Source organism: Pantherophis guttatus, chromosome 2 (genome assembly GCF_059756535.1).
Source record: "Pantherophis guttatus breed Tessera chromosome 2, ASM5975653v1, whole genome shotgun sequence".
Taxonomy (NCBI): Eukaryota; Metazoa; Chordata; class Lepidosauria; order Squamata; family Colubridae; genus Pantherophis; species Pantherophis guttatus.
In genome coordinates this window covers 18038381-18056251 of record NC_142064.1, presented here as the reverse complement: position 1 = coordinate 18056251, position 17871 = coordinate 18038381, and the positions used below count along the sequence as shown (strand labels likewise).

The following is a 17871-nucleotide window of genomic DNA, read 5'->3' as shown; positions in this document are numbered from 1 at the left end:
TCATCCCAAATTGTATAGCTGAAAGTCTAGAGATTCTCAGTCATCCAGGTCATGGTTGTCCCAAAGGTGCTTTTTCAGGAGGCAACTGGACTTCCTTGTTTTTTCTTTGAAGATGTTTTATTTTTTTATTTTATTTTATTTTATTTTATTATTTATTTTATTTTATTTTATTTTATTATTTTATTATTTTATTTTATTTTATTTTATTTTATTTTATTTTATTATTTTATTATTTTATTTTATTTTATTTTATTTTATTTTATTTTATTTTATTTTATTTATCGGACTTATATGCCGCCCTTTCTCCACAAGGACTCAGGGCGGCTCACAGCAATAAGCAATTTTGCTTCTCATCCAAGGAGCTTCTTCAACTCTGACAGGATAGTGGGGAATGGAAGGATTTATATTCCTTGCAGACAGCAGGTCATTTGCATCCTTTTAGAGGGTCGTTGACTGAGAATCTCTCCAGACTTTATCCCTATAGTTGTTCACCACCCACCCACGCACCGTCTCCCCCGGAGCAACCTGCAAACCGGGCCGCAAAAAGGCGCAATCTCGGCCCAGCCTCCCTTCTGACGACGCTTCCTTTCCCAATGAGCGCCGGTGGCTGGAAGAGGCGGGCTCGCTTTGCGGCAGGGCTGGCCTGATGCAATCGGCTTGCAACTCCACGTCAGAACCGCAGAGCTGAGCGAGGAACGAGCTGCCGGGTCAGCCGCGCCCAGCCTTCCGGGGGACCCTTTCCCAAAGCCACCATGTCGGAGATCATCCTGGAGAAAACGGACAGGCTGAGCCTGGGTGAGTTTGCAAGGAGGCGGCCGAAGGTGAGGGGAGGAAGAGGCCTGGCCTCCAGCCCCGATGCTTTAGGACACCGGGAACCGAGGCCGGAGCAAAATGCAAGGCTGGAGAACCGGGAAGCGAAAGGAAAACCTGGCCCGGTGCAACCTTCCCATCTCCGGACCCTTTGGGAATACAAGTCCCAGCGTTCCCAGCCAACCCGGGCCTCCGAAGCAGCAGCTTGCAAAAAGCTGCCGCAGCCTCACGTGGCGTGTTGGAAAAGGACACCCCAGCCACGATCGCGCCCCCCACGGCCGCTTCTCTTCCACGCGTTTTCGCCGGGGATAAACGCGAGAGGAAGGAGCGGGAGGCCTCCGTGGTTGCCACCTGGGTCCGCCCTCTTGTTTCCTTCCCCCCCTTTTTTTTTGCAAGGATTCCCTCTTGATGGGAGAAAAACGGGGCATTGCAAAGGACGATTCGAGGAGAAATGTGAGGTGGGGGCGCGTCTGAGTCTTTTCGCTTCTGGGTCCCCAATTCGGGAAGCTGCGCAAAACAGGCCATTCATTCATTCATTCATTCATTCATTCTTTCATTCATTTATTTATTCGTGGTGTTTCTTTGTATTCTTTTTTTGGTGGAATTTTATAGATTCCCTATCATGGACTGATCGAACCCATTTTCTTCCCAAAGGAAAGAAAAAGACTTTCTTGATTGTGGGAAACGAAACTGGATCTGGAAAAACCCATCCTGGCTGAGAGAGGCTGGGGCTTTAACAATAATTTTCATTATTACCTGGTTCCTGGTGTTTATGATGTGTCCTTGCTTTGGTAGACAAAATGGAAGGATTTTAGAAGTCATTTAGTCCTCTGGGTGCAGATCCACTACAACATTTCTGGCTGATACCACCAGCCTCTGCCTGAAGACTTTCAGAGAAGGACATTTGGCTGATGCAATCAATGTTAGAAAGTTTCTCCTGGCTGCCTTCCCTACATTATTAGCCCTCCCTCTTCTCCCCCTTTTATGTGACATTTGAAGACAACTCTCATATCTCTCTCTTCAGTTATCTCTTCTGTAGGCCACATGTGATGATGATGATGATGATGTTACCCATTCAGTCCTGTCCCAAAAGTGCTTTTTTCAGGAGGCAACTGGACTTTCTTGTTTTTTTCTTTGAAGACATTTTGCTTCTCATCCAAGAAGTTTCGTCAGCTCTGACTGGATGGAAGGATTTATATTCCTTGCAGTCCGCTGTCAGAGCTGAAGAAGCTTCTTGGATGAGAAGCAAAACGTCTTCAAAGAAAAAAAACAAGAAAATCCAGTTGCCTTCTGAAAAAGCACCTTTGAGACAACCATGACTTGGATGACTGAGAATCGCTTATAGACATTCAGTCCTGACCACCTCTTGGCAATTCTATGGGCCAGGTCTCTAGATCAAATATTATACACTCAGATCCTTTGACTATTCTTCAAAGGGCTTGAAGAAAAGTTACTACTCATAGGTTTGAAATCTTACTGCAATCGTCTTGGTAATCCTTCTCAGATTTTGCTTCAGTTTGTCACTGTCCTTTTTGAATGATGGTACCCCAAACTAGACATAGTTCTCCAAATAGGGGTTGACCAGGGCAGAGTAGAGTGGAAGAATTACTTCAATAATCTGGATTTTTCACTCCTGTTAAGGCACCCCAAGACCATATCTGCTTTCTTAGCAGCTGCATCACTGTGACACCCAGAGCTCCTTCACATGATCTACTTCAAGCCATATTTTCCCAATGCTAGACAAGTGCCTTACATTTTTCCTATTCTGTTGCCTTCTGCAGTTGTGTTTTTTGAATCTCAGTCTATAGCCTAAAGCTTTGAAAGTTCATGGTTTGCTTCCATTAATCATACCTGCTAGTGTTTAGCTGAACTAGGACAAGATCAGCCTGGAGTTGCCAACTGAAGCGATCTCAAACAAGCATGAGAATTTTTGCTTCCTTATAAATTTTTTTTTTTTAAATTACATTTAATAAAGCCCTAAAGGGAAAGCATGAGAGATGAAGTACAACAGCCACATTTTAATAACAAACTTCGTAGATACAGGGAATTTATTTCTAATGAGTGGATTTGCTTAGAAATTCTTCTGCACCTGCCTTCCTTGGAATCAGTAATCTACTACATGGATTCTGGGGGGAAAGGAATATTAAGGACTCTGCTGAACACCTGTAGCCTATTGGCTTTATTTGCCCCTCCTGTGTGGAGAATACATAAAATGTCCACGACATTCTCCTCTGGCTGCTCTTCCATCTAGGACAGTGATGGCTAACCTTTGTGTTGTCACGTGCTGAAAGCGCAAGCGTGAACCCGCACCCATAATGCAATGCGCATGCTACCCCCTGTGGGCCCCAGCCCCTTGGGCATGCAACACCCCCCCCCCGCGTTCTCTCCGCACCCTGTTTTGGGCCTAGTAGGCCTCCCTGCAGCCTCCTGGGAGCAAAAACAGGCTGCTGGGGGGCCGTGCCAGAGGCCCCCCAACGCCTCATTTTGGGCCTAGTAGGCCTCCCTGCACTTATAATCCATAATGCACTGCACATGTGATCCCCACTGCCTGTGCCCCACCCACCCACATATGCACACGCGACCCCCGCCACTCCTGGCCCCACGCGCATACTCGCGTGCAATGGTGAAATCTAAAATTTGTTACTACCGGTTCTGTGGGCATGGCTTGGTGGGTGGGGGAGTAATGTGACTGGGTGGGCATGGCCATTTTTTTTTTTTTTTTACTTTTAAAAACATTTTTTCTACAACCTCTTTGGCGAAAAGGTTGTAAAAAAAATGCTTTCAAAAGGCTCTGACGATCCCAGCTGAGCTGCGCGATCATCAGAGGCTTTTTTTTTTTTTTAACTTTTAAAAGCATTTTTTCGGCCAAGAGGTTGTAGAAAAAATGCTTTTAAAAGTAAAAAAAAAAAGCCTCTGATGATTGTGCGGCTCAGCTGGGTATTGCGGTGGGGGGGGGGCAGGGATTTTTGCTACCGGTTCTCTGAACCACCCACCTTCATCGCTACCGGATTGGGCGATCTGGTCCGAACTAGGAGCATTTCACCCCTGCTCGCGTGTCTCCCACATGTGCCCCGCGCATGTGCGGTAGAGATCCAAAAATCAGCTGGCCGGCGGGAGGCATGCACGCTGAGCTGGGGCGACGGCTTGCGTGCCCGCAGAGAGGGCTCTGCATGCCCCCTGTGGCACATGTGCCATAGGTTCGCCATCACGGATCTAGAATGTTCACTGGGAACTCAGTTTTGTAATCAGAGGATGGAGGAAACTGACGTTCAGCTTTAAGAGGGGGATATGATATTATTTTCCAAGCACTTGAAAGGACTGTACATGGAAGAAGATCAAGAGATCTTGATCTCATAGAAGAAGGTCTTCTGTCATTCTCCCCAAAGAGCAAAGAAAACTGTCTTAAATTGCAGGAAATTAGATTCCGGTTGCAGTTAGAAAAAACAGGATGAGCAATTTGACATTGGAATAAGCTACCCAGTGAGTTTGTAAACCCCGCTTGGTGGGAAGGTTTTGAATAGTGGACAGCTCTCCCAGCAAATGTCTTAAAGTGGATTCCCACACTTAGGAGATTTTGGACCTGAATGGCCTTCATTGATTCTTTCATTCTGTGAAGGTGTCAAAGCTTTAAATCCATTGGTGTCAGATAGGCTATTTAAGCCAGAGCATCCACCTACCTCTAACACTGATGGATCCTACAGTTACCCATTGAAAAGGCCTGCTGATACTATAGATGATAAAATTGAATTCCTTGATCCAGAGAGGTTTAGTAGATTGTCTGTTGCTTTGGCACACCTGAAATCTGGAAGATCAAATGGAGTTTGTTAAGTGCTGGTCATCATTTTCCTACAGGGGCTCAGCAATGCATGTTGTCTAGGTATGTATGCGTGTGTACTTTGTGCTTAGCCCCAAGAATAATTTTGTTTGTATCCTCAGGAGAGGTTTACGTATCTGATCGAGAAGGCTGTGACAGCACTGGTGATGGGACACAGGAGAAACCTTTCAAAACAGCTTTGCAGGTAACTTTGGGTATTTCTGAAGCATGTAGGTAGTTTTTTAGGTACCGATTATTCATCTTGATAATCCAGAATTTAGGATTTTTTAAAAGTTACTAAAATTAAATACATCAAAAATTACTCATTCATTAATTGTCTTTTTTTTATTATTTCAAAGGCTTTGATGTCTACTGGAAAGGAACCATTTCCTACTATCTATGTGGACTCACAGAAAGAAAACCAGGTTAGTTAATCAACTCATTATCATTTCCAGATGCACCAAAAAATACTGGTGAGCAGTTCAGAAATGAGCAAGCATAAATATATCACTAGTTTCCAAAATTCACCAGAAGTAATTGTGGTCTCACTGCAACCATGGAATTAAAAAAAAAACAAATACTTGCTCCTTGGGAGAAAAGCTACGGCAAATCTAGATAGTGTAGTAAAAAGCAGTGACATCACTCCGAGAGTCCCTTGGACTTCAAAATCAAATCAGTCAATCCTAAAGGAAATCAACCCTGACTGTTCTTTGGAAGGACAAATGTAGGTAGTCCGCAATGTACGACCACAATTGAGCCCAAAATTGCTAAGTGAGAAATTTGTTAAATGAGTTTTGCCCCATTTTACAACTTTTCTTGCCACCGTTGTTAAGTGAATCACTACAGTGGTTAAATTAGTAATACGGTTGTTAAGTGAACCTGGCTTCCCCTTTGACTTTGCTTGTCAGAAAGTCACAGAGGGGATCACATGACCCTGGGACCACTGCAACCGTCATAAATATGAGCCAGTTGCCAAGCATCCGAATGTAAATCACATGACCATGGGGATGCTGCGATGGTCATAGGCATGAAAAATGGTCATAAGTTACTTTTTTCAGTGCCGTGGAAACTTCGAATGGTCACTAAGTGAGCTGTTGTAAGTTGAGGACTAGCTGTACTGAAGCTTGAATACTTTGGTCACCAAAGGAGAAGAGAGGACTCATTGGAAAAGACCCTGTTGTTGAGAAAGACTGAAGTCAAAAGGAAAAGTAGACAGCAAAGGATGAGATAGATAGTGTCATTGACGCAATGAAGATGGGGAACTCATCAAATTTGCAGATGACACCGAGCTGGCAGGAGTAGCCAACACTCCAGAAAATAGGCTCAAAATACAGAAGGATCTTGACAGACTTGAACATTGGGCGCTATCTAACAAAATGAAATTCAACAGTGAAAAAAGCAAGGTTCTACATTTAGGGAAGAAAAACAAAATGCACAGGTACCGTATATGTGGTACCTTGCTCAATAGTAGTAACTATGAGAGGGATCTTGGAGTCCCTCATATCTAAATGGACAACCATTTAGATATGAGCCAGCAGTGTGCAGCAGCTGCCAAAAAAGCCAACACAGTTCTGGGCTACATAAACAGAGGGAAAGAATCAAGATCACGTAAAGTGTTAATACCACTCTGTAATGCCTTGATAAGGCCACACTTGGAATATTGCATTCAGTTTTGGTCGCCACGATGTAAAAAAGATGTTGAGACTCTAGAAAGAGTGCAGAGAAGAGCAACAAAGATGATTAACCGACTGGAGGCTAAAACATATGACGAATAGTTGCAGGAACTGGGTAGGTCTAGTTTAATGGAAAGAAGGACTAGGGGAGACATGACAGCAGTGTTCCAATCTCTCAGGGGCTGCCACAAAGAAGAGGGAGTCAAACTATTCTCCAAAGCACCTGAGGGTAGGACAAGAAGCAATGGGTGGAAACTAATCAAGGAGAGAAGCAACTTAGAATTAGGGAGAAATTTCCTGACAGTTAGAACAATTAATCAGTGGAACAACTTGCCTCCAGAAGTTGTGAATGCTCCAACACTGGAAGTTTTTAAGAAGATGTTGGATAACCATTTGTCTGAAATGGTGTAGGGTTTCCTGCCTGGGCAGGGGGTTGGACTAGAAGACCTCCAAGGTGCCTTCCAACTCTTCTATTCTATTCTAAATCACATGACCATGGGGATGCTGCGATGGTCATAGGCATGAAAAATGGTCATAAGTTACTTTTTTCAGTGCTGTGGTAATTTTGAACTGTCACTAAGCAAATTGTTATAAATTGAGGACTAGCTGTACTGAAGCTGACGCTCAAATACTTTGATCACCAAAGGAGAAGAGAGGACTCATTGGAAAAGACCCTGTTGTTGAGAAAGACTGAAGTCAAAAGGAAAAGTAGACAGCAAAGGATGAGATAGTTAGATAGTGTCATTGACGCAATGAAGATGAATTTGAGCTAACTCCAGTAGACAGTGGAGGATAGGGGAGCCTGGGCTGCTGTGGTCCATATAATTGTGGTCTCAGCTTAGATGGTTTTGTAATCAGGATCTTAAATGAACTGGGGGTGGGGGGAGAAACTGTTTTAATTATTAAAACTGAGTCTTACTACATCATGTTGAAGTGTGGTATGTGGCTATTATTGTTTTCTTGGGATAGGCAGAGGGAATTTTTTTTTTCTTCTCTCTCTTGTACTCTTCACTTTCTGATCTCTTCCCAAAGTTTCCTTCCCCCTATTCTATTAAGCATGCAACTCATTAGCATTTCATTTTTAAGGGTATGTGGGTTGAGATCCTTGGTACGCTTGTAAATAATTGGATGTCACCGATAACCAAACTTTGGACCTAAAAAGTTGCACTGTGTCTTCTAATTCTATGCAAATGAGGAATGCATTCCTGGAATGCAATCCTGATTTGTTTGTTTGTTTGTTTGTTTGTTTGTTTGTTTGTTTTGTCGCATTTCTATGCCACCCAACTCCCAAGGGACCCTGGGCGGCTTACAACAGAGAATAAAACAATGCGAACAATCCCATAAAAAATGTTAAAAAGAAAAACATTAAAACATTAAAAACGTTAAAAACGTTAAAACACATGCACTCCAATTCGTGGCCGGGTCTCGCAAGATCATTATAACGAGATCAACGGCCCCAGGCCTGCTGGAAGAGTCAGGTCTTCACCACTTTGTGGAAGGCCAATAGGTTGGGGGCGGTCCGGACCTCAGGAGGTAACTGGTTCCAGAGAGCCGGGGCAGCCACAGAGAAGGCCCTCCCCTGCGGGCCTGCCAGCCGACATTGTTTAGCTGACGGGACCTGGAGGAAACCGACTCTGTGGGATCTTACCGGTCGCTGGGAGCTATGTGGTAGAAGGCGGTCTCAAAGATAGCCTGGCCCTGAGCCATGTAGGGCTTTAAAGGTAATGACCAACACCTTGAATTGCACCCGGAGACCAATAGGGAGCCAGTGCAGCTCGCGGAGAATTGGTGTAATATGGGTGTATCTAGGCGCACCCACTATAACTTGCGCAGCTGCATTCTGGACCAACTGATCCATTTTGTCTAAGCTTGAGTTCTGTAAAACCATAACCAGAAATGTTTGGCCTCTTCCAAGTTTCAGCTGAAAGAAAATTGAGATGGTCGAGGAGGGCAAGTCTAGTCCTCGTTGTTAATTAACATTTATTTCAGGAGTTTGCACATAGTCAGGAATTTGGCTGTCATGATGGTTGTCTTGATGATGAAGACTACCTACCTCTGACACTTCTCTGTTCATTAGTGACTATACAAGCCAGTATTTCTCATCCTTGGCAATTTAAAAATGTATGGACTTCAACTCCCAGAATTCTTCAGCCAGCCATGCTTGCTGGGGAGTTCTGGGAATTGAACTTTGCACATCTTCAAGTTGCCATGGTTGAGAAACACTGACATAAGGAATTATACATATTGTCTTGGCAACAAATAAGAGGGAATGGTGGTTGAATCAATGTTCATATTCTGGTTTTAACGGAATACCAGCTTTTGTGAAGTAACAGCCAAAAAAGATTCCTTGTCAAAATTAGAAATGGCATGGTGGCTTAAGATTTTTCTTGTCTGGCTCAAAAATCAGTCACGTGATTCTTGTAACTCTTTTAATCTACCTAGAGATGGGATACTATCTCCAAGAGCCAACTCAAGAATGTGAAAAAGCTGTGGCAGAGAGAGCAGCAGAAGAGTGAAGCCAGAGAAAAGAAAGAGGTAAGTTGGCAACTATCTTTTGCAATGCTCAAGAATGTCAATGTTCTAGATGTCCTTTTAATTTGTTTTTTGAAACAAATGAGAGAAGAGAGAGAGATTTAAATGAAGTTGGATCTTCTGTAGCATCAAGTAATGTGGAAGTGAACCATTGTAGATTAGTCTTCAAATTCACAGATTTCCATATCACCTTACAGGACAGGAGTTCTTGCAAAGCATCAGCTGGGTTGAAATATTGCCTTAAACCAGGTGTCTCCAAAGCTGGCAACTTTGTGGACTTTGTGGAATTCCTAGAATTCCCTAGCCAGCATGGCTGGCTGAGGAATTCTGGGAGTTGAAGTCCACAAGTCTTAAAGTTGCCAAGTTTGGAAACCCCTGCCTTAAGGCATCTTGGCATTTGTTTTCACTGATGTGAAATGTGATGTGATGTGTTGTGTGAATCTTATTAAACCCAGATAAACAAACCATAATCTAACATGAACGGGGAACCCAGTCATCTGCTGATCCTTGCATAAACCAGCATTCCAGACCAGTAGATCTGAATCCAAGTGGATTCCAGATCAGTGGATCCAGATCCAAGTGGATCTGAATAATATATAAGTCCTTCTGCAGTGTCATCACCATTCAGATTGTTAGCCCAATTTATCTTCTTATCTTGAACCTTCGCATTTATCTTCAAAAGCTCTTGGCAGATACATCAGAGCTCTTGAGTGTAACCATTCAAAAGGAAGCAACTTTCAAGCAAGAATCATCATGGTGTAATAAGTAGTTACAATTGGGCCATTTAGTGTCAGGTTTAAATAGTCACTTGTTCATTAAAGTTGTAGAGAAATATTTGGCAAGTTGACACAACTTGTTCGGGCATAAAATGAAGCAATAATGTGATTTATTTTGGCTCACAGTAAGGTGCAAACCATCCATTATGGGTTGTAACAAATGTGAGAACCAGCTTGCTATGGCTGAAGTTACTTTTCATGCTAAGCTAGTTTTCCCGCACTTGGCACTGTCAGCTCCCAGGATTCTCTGGTGAGCATGACTACCAGAGAATCCTGGGAATTGAAGTCCAGATATCTGAATGGCATCCATAAGACATGGTTTGTTTGAGTAAAAGTGACATTGGTTTCGTTCTCACATTAGGATAAGCCACATATCATAGATGATATCCATCCCCCAGTCTTTTAGGTCAAGTTTTTTTAATTGGATCCCCAAACCTAATCTATAGGCAGAAGATTTGTTGCGACGTGAAAAGAACTTGGAGGAAGCAAAGAAAATTATCGTTAAGAAAGACCTCAGCCTCCCGGAGCCCAAATGTGTGAGTAACATCCTCAGAAAAACAACACACATTGTGAACTTGCAGCATGTTGGGGGAAATGGTATATGATATATGTGGAAATTAGCTTGACGGCAGAAGGGTAGGTAACATGGTATCTGCATGCCCAAATCTGCCTCCATGTTCTTCCCTATCACGCTAGACTCTCATTTATACTTTTAATTTCCTTCCTTCCTTCCTTCCTTCCTTCCTTCCTTCCTTCCTTCCTTTTCCTTCCTTCTTCTTTCCTACCTTCCTTTTCCTTCCTTCCTTCCTTCTTTCCTTCCTTTCTTTTCCTTCCTTCCTTCCTTCCTTTCTTTTTCTTCCTTCTTTCCTTCCTTTCTTTTCCTTCCTTCTTCTTTCTTCCTTCCTTCCTTCTTTCCTTCCTTCTTTCTTTCTTTCTTTCTTTTCCTTCCTTCCTTCCTTCCTTCCTTCCTTCCTTTCTTTCTTTTCCTTCTTTCCTTCCTTCCTTCCTTCCTTCCTTCCTTCCTTCCTTCCTTCCTTCCTTCCTTCCTTCCTTCCTTTTCCTTCCTTATAAAACAGCCTCTGATCTACTGGCACTCTCCAGATGTCTAGGGCGGTTGAGGTGTTGAGATCGCATCAGATTTGGGAAGACTCTACTAGAGTATATTTCTAGCTCTGCAGCCCTTTGTAAAGATGAAAACCCAACTATTTTGAAAATATCCTTTCTTCATCTATTCCCACATATTCCTACTTAATCAACATATTTAAACACATTTTATATCTTATTTTATTCTATACATTAATTATTAGGAGAAACATGTCAGCGTGAAAATATCCTCACAGAGAATGTAAAAGCCTTTCAGATCAGAGTGCCCACCCCAGGGAGGACATTTAATAAGTCAACTGCAATTGAAAATTCAGCCTTTTTAACTGCAGCCGTCGCCATCTTGTCTTTTTTTGATCTTCCCCATATGGATGACCCTATTGACAGATTCTAAGCTGGCATGCTGGCAATTACTCAGATTAAAACTACATTGTGTGTATGCAGTGGAAATAACATGATCTAACTTTGATGGCATGGCTGGGTGATCTGGAGGGATCTTATGCACATTTACTCAGAAAACTGTAATTGGGAGGCTCTGTCAAATTCCTGTTGTGTGGTCTTTGCTGCATCACCCTGCCACAGAAGCTGGCCAACTGATCTTGTGGAAAATTTAAGAAAATCCATTTACCAGCTTAGCCATTTTTTTCTCTGTATCTGGAGCAAAGGCATAAAATGTGTGTGTATGTATAGGGGGTGGCAACAGTTTTTTTTTTTAATGAAGACCAGTGATAGTAATAGAGTAATAAATAAATAAAACTAAAATGATAAATTGATGGTTTTTCTCTTTTGATGATTCTCTGTAACCAAGTGAGAGGGATATGCATGTGTATCAGAAGATGTTCCAGTTCATCATCATCATCTTCTTTTAACGACCCCATAATTCCTTGCGGGGTGGAGTCTGAGCAACTGAATGGAGCTAGCAGAGTGTTGTAATAGCCGGATGCCCTTCCTGTTGCCAATGCAGAGTTTTGTTCAGCAGACATGTTCTCATTGGGCCCAGAGAGAGAAATATCTGCCTCTACCTAGGATCAAACTCACAGCCTCCTGATTGTGAGGCGAGAGCTCCACCTCTAGGCCACCGCACCACTCCAGAAGATGTTATGATATCTATTATGATAAAGATATCCCCCTAACTATAGTGCACCTCTCTGAACCTTTTTGCCACCTTGATTTTTCTCAGTGATTTCATGGAGGCTAACTCTAACCCAAAGTGGATTTCCATGCCAATGGGATTTTTTGCACGCATGTTGCTAATGGTTAATATGGCTATTATTGTGCCTGCCTGTATAATTAATGAGAGAAAATGCCCGATTCCTATTTAGGGCAAGTAGCAGTTGAAGCATCAGCATCCTAAGTTTTGAAAAGGGGTTGTTGAATAACCTCTGGCTAGGAAAACACCAGTAGCACCAGATTCTGAATACGTTTTAGAAGATTCTAGTTTCTTCTGGATTCTGAATCGGCAGCCTGTCTCTTTGTATGTTAAATTACCTGTCTTTTTACAGGTGAAGATTCGTATGCTGGAAGCCTACAGAGGCGAGAGAATAAAGGTGTTTGGCTGGGTCCATCGATTGCGTAGGCAGGGTGAGTACCATCTAGCACAGTGGAAGAGTCCTTCCAGAACAGGGGTATCAAACTGGCAGCCTGCGGCCGGATGTATCATGTGCAGGCTACGCCCACCCCAGGTCCGCAAATGTGAAAAACGTGTGACGGGAACATGATGCAGCACGTTTGACACCCGTGTTCCAGAAGATCTGGATGTTTTGATGCTTGCAAGTGTCACTGAGTCCCAACTGGAAAGTAATGTTTCTTTGCCCCATTAACTCTCCTGTGGGCTGCAGATGTGATGGAATATAAATTGGAGATAGATGTGGGTAAATAGTCTACTCAGCCACATGGCAAGAAATACAACTTTCTCAGAAAAGCTAAACCTATCTGTACAAACTATTTACTAAGTCTGCACTATTAATCCTCTCATCGTTCCCATCACCCATCTCCTTCCACTTATGACTCTATGACTGTAATTTTGTTGCTTGTATCCTTACGATTTATATTGATATTGTTTCCTGATTGCTTATTTGTACCCTATGACTATCATTAAGTGTTGTACCTTATGATTCTTGATGAATGTATCTTTTCTTTTATGTACACTGAGAGCATATGCACCAAGACAAATTCCTTGTGTTGGCCAATAAGAAATAGTGATTTAGAAGATCAAGGAGTGAATGTTAAACTGGGAAAAGATACTGAGAGATGCTCAGAGTTCTGGGGAAGCAGAAGGAAGTAAATTCCTAGAAAGAAACTCTCTCCATGGAATAATTACTTCATTATTATTATTATTTTTTAATTTGATTTATATGCCGCCCTTCTCCGGAGACTCAAGGTGACTTACAATGCGTTAAGCAATAGCCTTCATACTTTTGTATATTTATACAAAGTCAGCTTATTGCCCCCACAAACTGGGTCCTCAATTTACCTACCTTAGAAAGGATGGAAGGCTGAGTCAACCTTGAGCGGGGTGAGATTCGAACTTACAGTAATTGCAGACAGCTGGTGTTAATCACAATGCTATCAGTCTGCTGAGCCACCAGGCCCCTTATTCTTTCCGAAACCCACTGTTTTTGTAGCCCTGTCTACACTGCCTCATACTTACACCCTAATTGCCCCACTGATCACTCTAGGAACGTGATGAGTTATATCCAATCAATACTTGCTCTTTATATCCAGTGTGATCAGATATACCTTGCTGCTATATTCAATTACATGTATGCTTGTAATTTGCATACGTTTATAAAGAGGCCTTCCTTGTCAGGACTAACTTTGCCTCCAGTGGTGCCAATAAATCAATTTGTGCTTCAGTGTAATATGTTTTGGCCTCCAACCCTAACATGCCTCATCTTCTGTCAAAAATGTCAATGTGTTTGCCACCCATTAAAACTTTTCACCCCCTAGTCTAGTTCTTAGGATGCCAGCAGATTTTTTTTCAGCTTCTCCCAAAAGTAATAGTAACAGTTGGAAGGGACCTTAGTCCAACCCCCTGTTCACGCAGGAGACCTATACTAGGGATTCGAACTGCCGATCTTTCTGATCGACAAGCTCAGCGTCTTAGCTACTGAGCCACCTAGCCAGGCATATTTAGTATTTTATCTACTTCTGAAGGCTCTTAATAGAATGAGTTTTGAAATGATGGGTAGGAAGGGAAACAGTTTTCCACTAAGATAGAAATTAAATGATTATACAATTTATGTTCTTTCTCTTGTTATACAGGGAAAAACTTGATGTTTATTGTCTTAAGAGATGGCACAGGCTTCCTTCAGTGTGTCTTGTCAGATGAACTGGTAAGTTCCCTTTTTAGTCCCTTCTGAAACACGTCAAAATTTCATACCCTTGTTAATTTTATTCTAGCAGTCCTAAGATCAATTGAAAGTCAAACACATGGTGAAAGAAAGGTGGAAAAGTTTTCTGAAGGCAAATCATCTTTTCAGTTCTGTGGGAAATCTCCATGGTTATAGGAAGGATATCACTAAACAGCATGGTTGAAGTGACAACATTTTGTTGGCCATTGTGGGGCATAGCCTGGAGATCAGATCTATTTGACTTACAATCCTTATCCCACAAAGGCCAACCAGATGTTCATCATGCAGCCAGATGTTGTTCATCATTCAACCTTGCATCATCATCATGCAACCTTGCTGTCTTTCGTTAGTGACACTTCACCCATCCTTCCAACTTTTTATCTTCTCACAGCTTTTATTTTCTCCCAGAAGGTAGATTCTACAATGTTCCAGCTTTCTGCTAATGCTTTCGGCTTTAGTGTTTCTTCTTCTACATCAAATTACTTTGCATTCCAGTTTCCTGGGCAACATTTCATCCTTTCCTCAAGAGTTTTGGGTATAGACCCAGCACCCTTCCAAATTTGTCCCAAAATTGTAGTTTTCAGTGTGAAAGAACAGAAAAGATCCTAAACACATGAGGAGCAATCACATTATATTACATTTAATATGATTGCTCATTATATGATTAGAATCTTTTCTTTTCATTTTTATCTTGGTTTCGTGTTCTTTAGTCTTCAACTTACTGTAAAAATATTGATCCATTCTGTATACATTTGTATTCCTATATGAAGTTCTGTTTACTATTTTCCTTCCTAATTAGTGACTAGAGGGACTGGCAAATATTGTTACAATATGGTGTGACTGAATCCATTAAAATGAATAAGAAAACAGGTTTTTCCCTGATTATTATTTTTAAGAACCAGCTTGGTGTAATGGTTAAGGCAGTGTTTCCCAAAGTGTGGTACGCGTACCCCCAGGGGTACAGGAAGAGTTTGGTGGGGGTACGCGTTGCACCGGAGTTTGGTGGGGATCACGTGGGAATATCCACTGCACCGTGCTTAGCTGCGCCCACAGAACAAGGAAAAAAATAGGCGCGTATCGCAGTTTTTACACGGGAACTGGGGCCATCGTACATCGTATCGCAACTCATTATGGCGGGAACTTCTGCGCATCCTTCGCGCAGCTCGGGTTCGGCCATTTTTAAACTGCGGGAACATTAACAGTTGACGTTGAGCCGCGGAGCTGTTTAAACGCCGGAGAATTGCAGTGTTATCTAACGGTTAGAGTTAAAGCATATGTTTTTTATGAGGGGTACTCAGCGTTACGAAAATTATAGAAGGGGTACACATGTCAAAAGTTTGGGAAACACTGGGTTAAGGCATCAGGGCAGAAGCCAAGATACGGTGAGTTCTAGTGGTGCCTTAGCCACGGAGGCTGGTCACTTTCTTTCAGCCTTAGGCAGTGGTGGGATTCAAAAATTTTTACTACCGGTTCTGTGGGTATGGCTTGGTGGGCATGGCAGGGGAAGGATACTGCAAAATCCCCATTCCCAACAAAAGAAGACCCAGCCGATCACCTAGGAGGCAGCAATAGACCGACCATGCCAATCGGCTGGGAGTCTGAGAGGCAGCGAATAGATCGATTGGGTGCCCTAACCTTACAGGCTAGACTTCCCTGCAGCCCCCTGGGAGTGAAAATGGGCCGTGCGGGGGGGAGCACCGCACCTCATTTTTGGCCTAGACGGCTTTCCTGCAGCCCCCTGGGAGCAAAAACGGGCCACCGGGGAGAGCGCCACCCCCCGCACCCCGCTTTGGGCCTAGTAGGCCTCCCTGCACTTAACTGGGAGCCAAAATGATGGGCATGGGGACTCCAGGAAGGGGCGGGATGGGAAGGGGCGGGGCCAATCAGCAATTTAACTACCAGTTTGCCCGAACCAGCTGAATCCCACCACTGGCCTTAGGAAGAAAAGAAACAATGGCAAACAACTTTTGAAAACGTTGCCAAAAAAACCCTGAAAGGACTTGTCTTAGCAATTGCCAGAAGTCAAGACTGACTTGAAGCTTTTATTTTCTAAATCTCTGACAGAGTCTAAATGTTCCTTTATTTCTCCCTGTAGTGCCAATGTTACAATGGTGTGGTCCTTTCAACTGAGAGCAGCGTTGCTGTATATGGCACCCTCAGTCTGGTTCCTGAAGGCAAGCAGGTAAGTGCATTTTATTTTTACTTTTTTAAGGACTTTATGTTTGCTCGAAAGTTGCCCGCCATAAAGGCAGGGTGTTTGTTTCTTTACTCCTTTATTCTGTCATTCAATCAGTGAACAATAGGAACGTGCAAACTAGTGTGTCGTGTCACACTAGTTTGACACGACACACTTGACAAAATGAGGACTTTAGATTTTCTGGCATGCTGAACTTTTGAGTGGAATTTTTTAATGCTCAGGAAATATTCATTTTTGGAATTTTCTCTTGCTTGACGGCATGACTTATTTAGTAATCTGGAGATCAAACTTGTGCCAACTTTTTCCAGCAATATATCTTAAGTGACCTTGGTTTCAGAGCACAGCCAAATTTGCAAATTGTGCTGAGCCATGGCTTGTATAATACTGGTTTTTGCATAAGCCACAATTTGTCAGGTTTGTCCGTTGCAGTTAAGTTGCAAACCATGGTTTATGAAGTAATATCATTGGGTCCAGACCGACATTCTAAGTCAAAATAAACCAAGACAACTTAGTATGATATGTGAACTCAAACCCTGATTTGTGGGAAGGGGCTGTTTTAACTTTGAGTAAAAGTCAGTTTTAACTTATTAATGGGTCTGACTCTTGTGAATGGCTCTCATTTTCTTTCTCTTGTCAAGGAGTTGATTCAGTTTTCTTTGGGCTGGTTTGATTTTCTGTTTACAAGTTTTCCCTTTAAAGTTCCTGTCAGGCCTGGAAGCCATCTTTTTCGTTGCATCTTCAGGCCTGTTGGGGGTGTTACTTGGAACCCTGACATTTACATTGATTGTACATGTAAAAAGTTTATCGGTCTCTGAAATCCGCTGATCATTCCAGAAGGGAGAGATCAGTGACCGTCTCCTTTGGTTCAAGGTAGTCCTTGACTTACGACCACAATTGAGCCCAAAATTTGTGTTGCTAAGTGAACCATATGTTAAGTGAATATTGCCTCATTTTACAACTTTTCTTGCCCCTGTTGTTAAGTGAATCTTTGCAATTGTTAAGTTAATAACACGGTTGTTAAGTGAACCTGGCTTTCCCAATGACTTTGCTTGTCAGAAGGTCGCAAAAGGGGATCCCATGATCCAGGGACATTACAACTGTCATAAATATGAGTCAGCTGCCAAGCATCTGAATTTTGATCATGTGTCCATTGGGATGCTGCGATGGTCATAAGTGTGAAAAAGTCGCTTTCTTCAGTGCCGTTGTAGCTTTGAATGGTCACTAAATGAACTGTTGTAAGTCGAGGACTACCTGTAATTGCTAACACGCCTTTCTCACAGCGGTGAGTTTCAGATAGCGCTACGTGAGTGTTATTGTGGTAGCGTTCTTCTGTCTTTAAAAATCTGAAACTCCCACAGGCTCCAGGAGGTCACGAGCTGAGTTGCGACTACTGGGAACTCATTGGTCTGGCTCCAGCCGGAGGAGCCGATAACCTGGTCAATGAAGAGTCGGATGTAGATGTGCAGCTCAACAACCGGCACATGATGATCCGGGGGGAAACCTTGAGCAGAATCTTAAAGGTGCGCTCCACCGTCATCCAGTGCTTCCGAGACCACTTCTTTGACCGCGGATATTATGAAGTAAGTACGCCTCCGGCTTTGCTGCTCTTTAAGCC

General features: G+C 42.8%; 1 protein-coding gene across 1 annotated transcript in view; it reads left to right on the top strand.

The window, feature by feature from the left end:
- The first annotated feature begins 307 nt into the window (after positions 1–307).
- The window catches only part of NARS1 (asparaginyl-tRNA synthetase 1), a 33096-nt gene continuing 15532 nt past the window's right edge, over positions 308–17871 (top strand). Inside the window, exons 1-9 of the mRNA XM_034442480.3 lie at positions 308–795; positions 4747–4829; positions 4984–5049; positions 8740–8832; positions 10052–10141; positions 12209–12287; positions 13971–14041; positions 16155–16241; positions 17615–17836. Of these exons, the coding sequence (XP_034298371.2) occupies positions 753–795; positions 4747–4829; positions 4984–5049; positions 8740–8832; positions 10052–10141; positions 12209–12287; positions 13971–14041; positions 16155–16241; positions 17615–17836 (834 nt within the window). The 5' untranslated portion in view covers positions 308–752. The remainder of the gene's footprint in view (positions 796–4746; positions 4830–4983; positions 5050–8739; positions 8833–10051; positions 10142–12208; positions 12288–13970; positions 14042–16154; positions 16242–17614; positions 17837–17871) is intronic.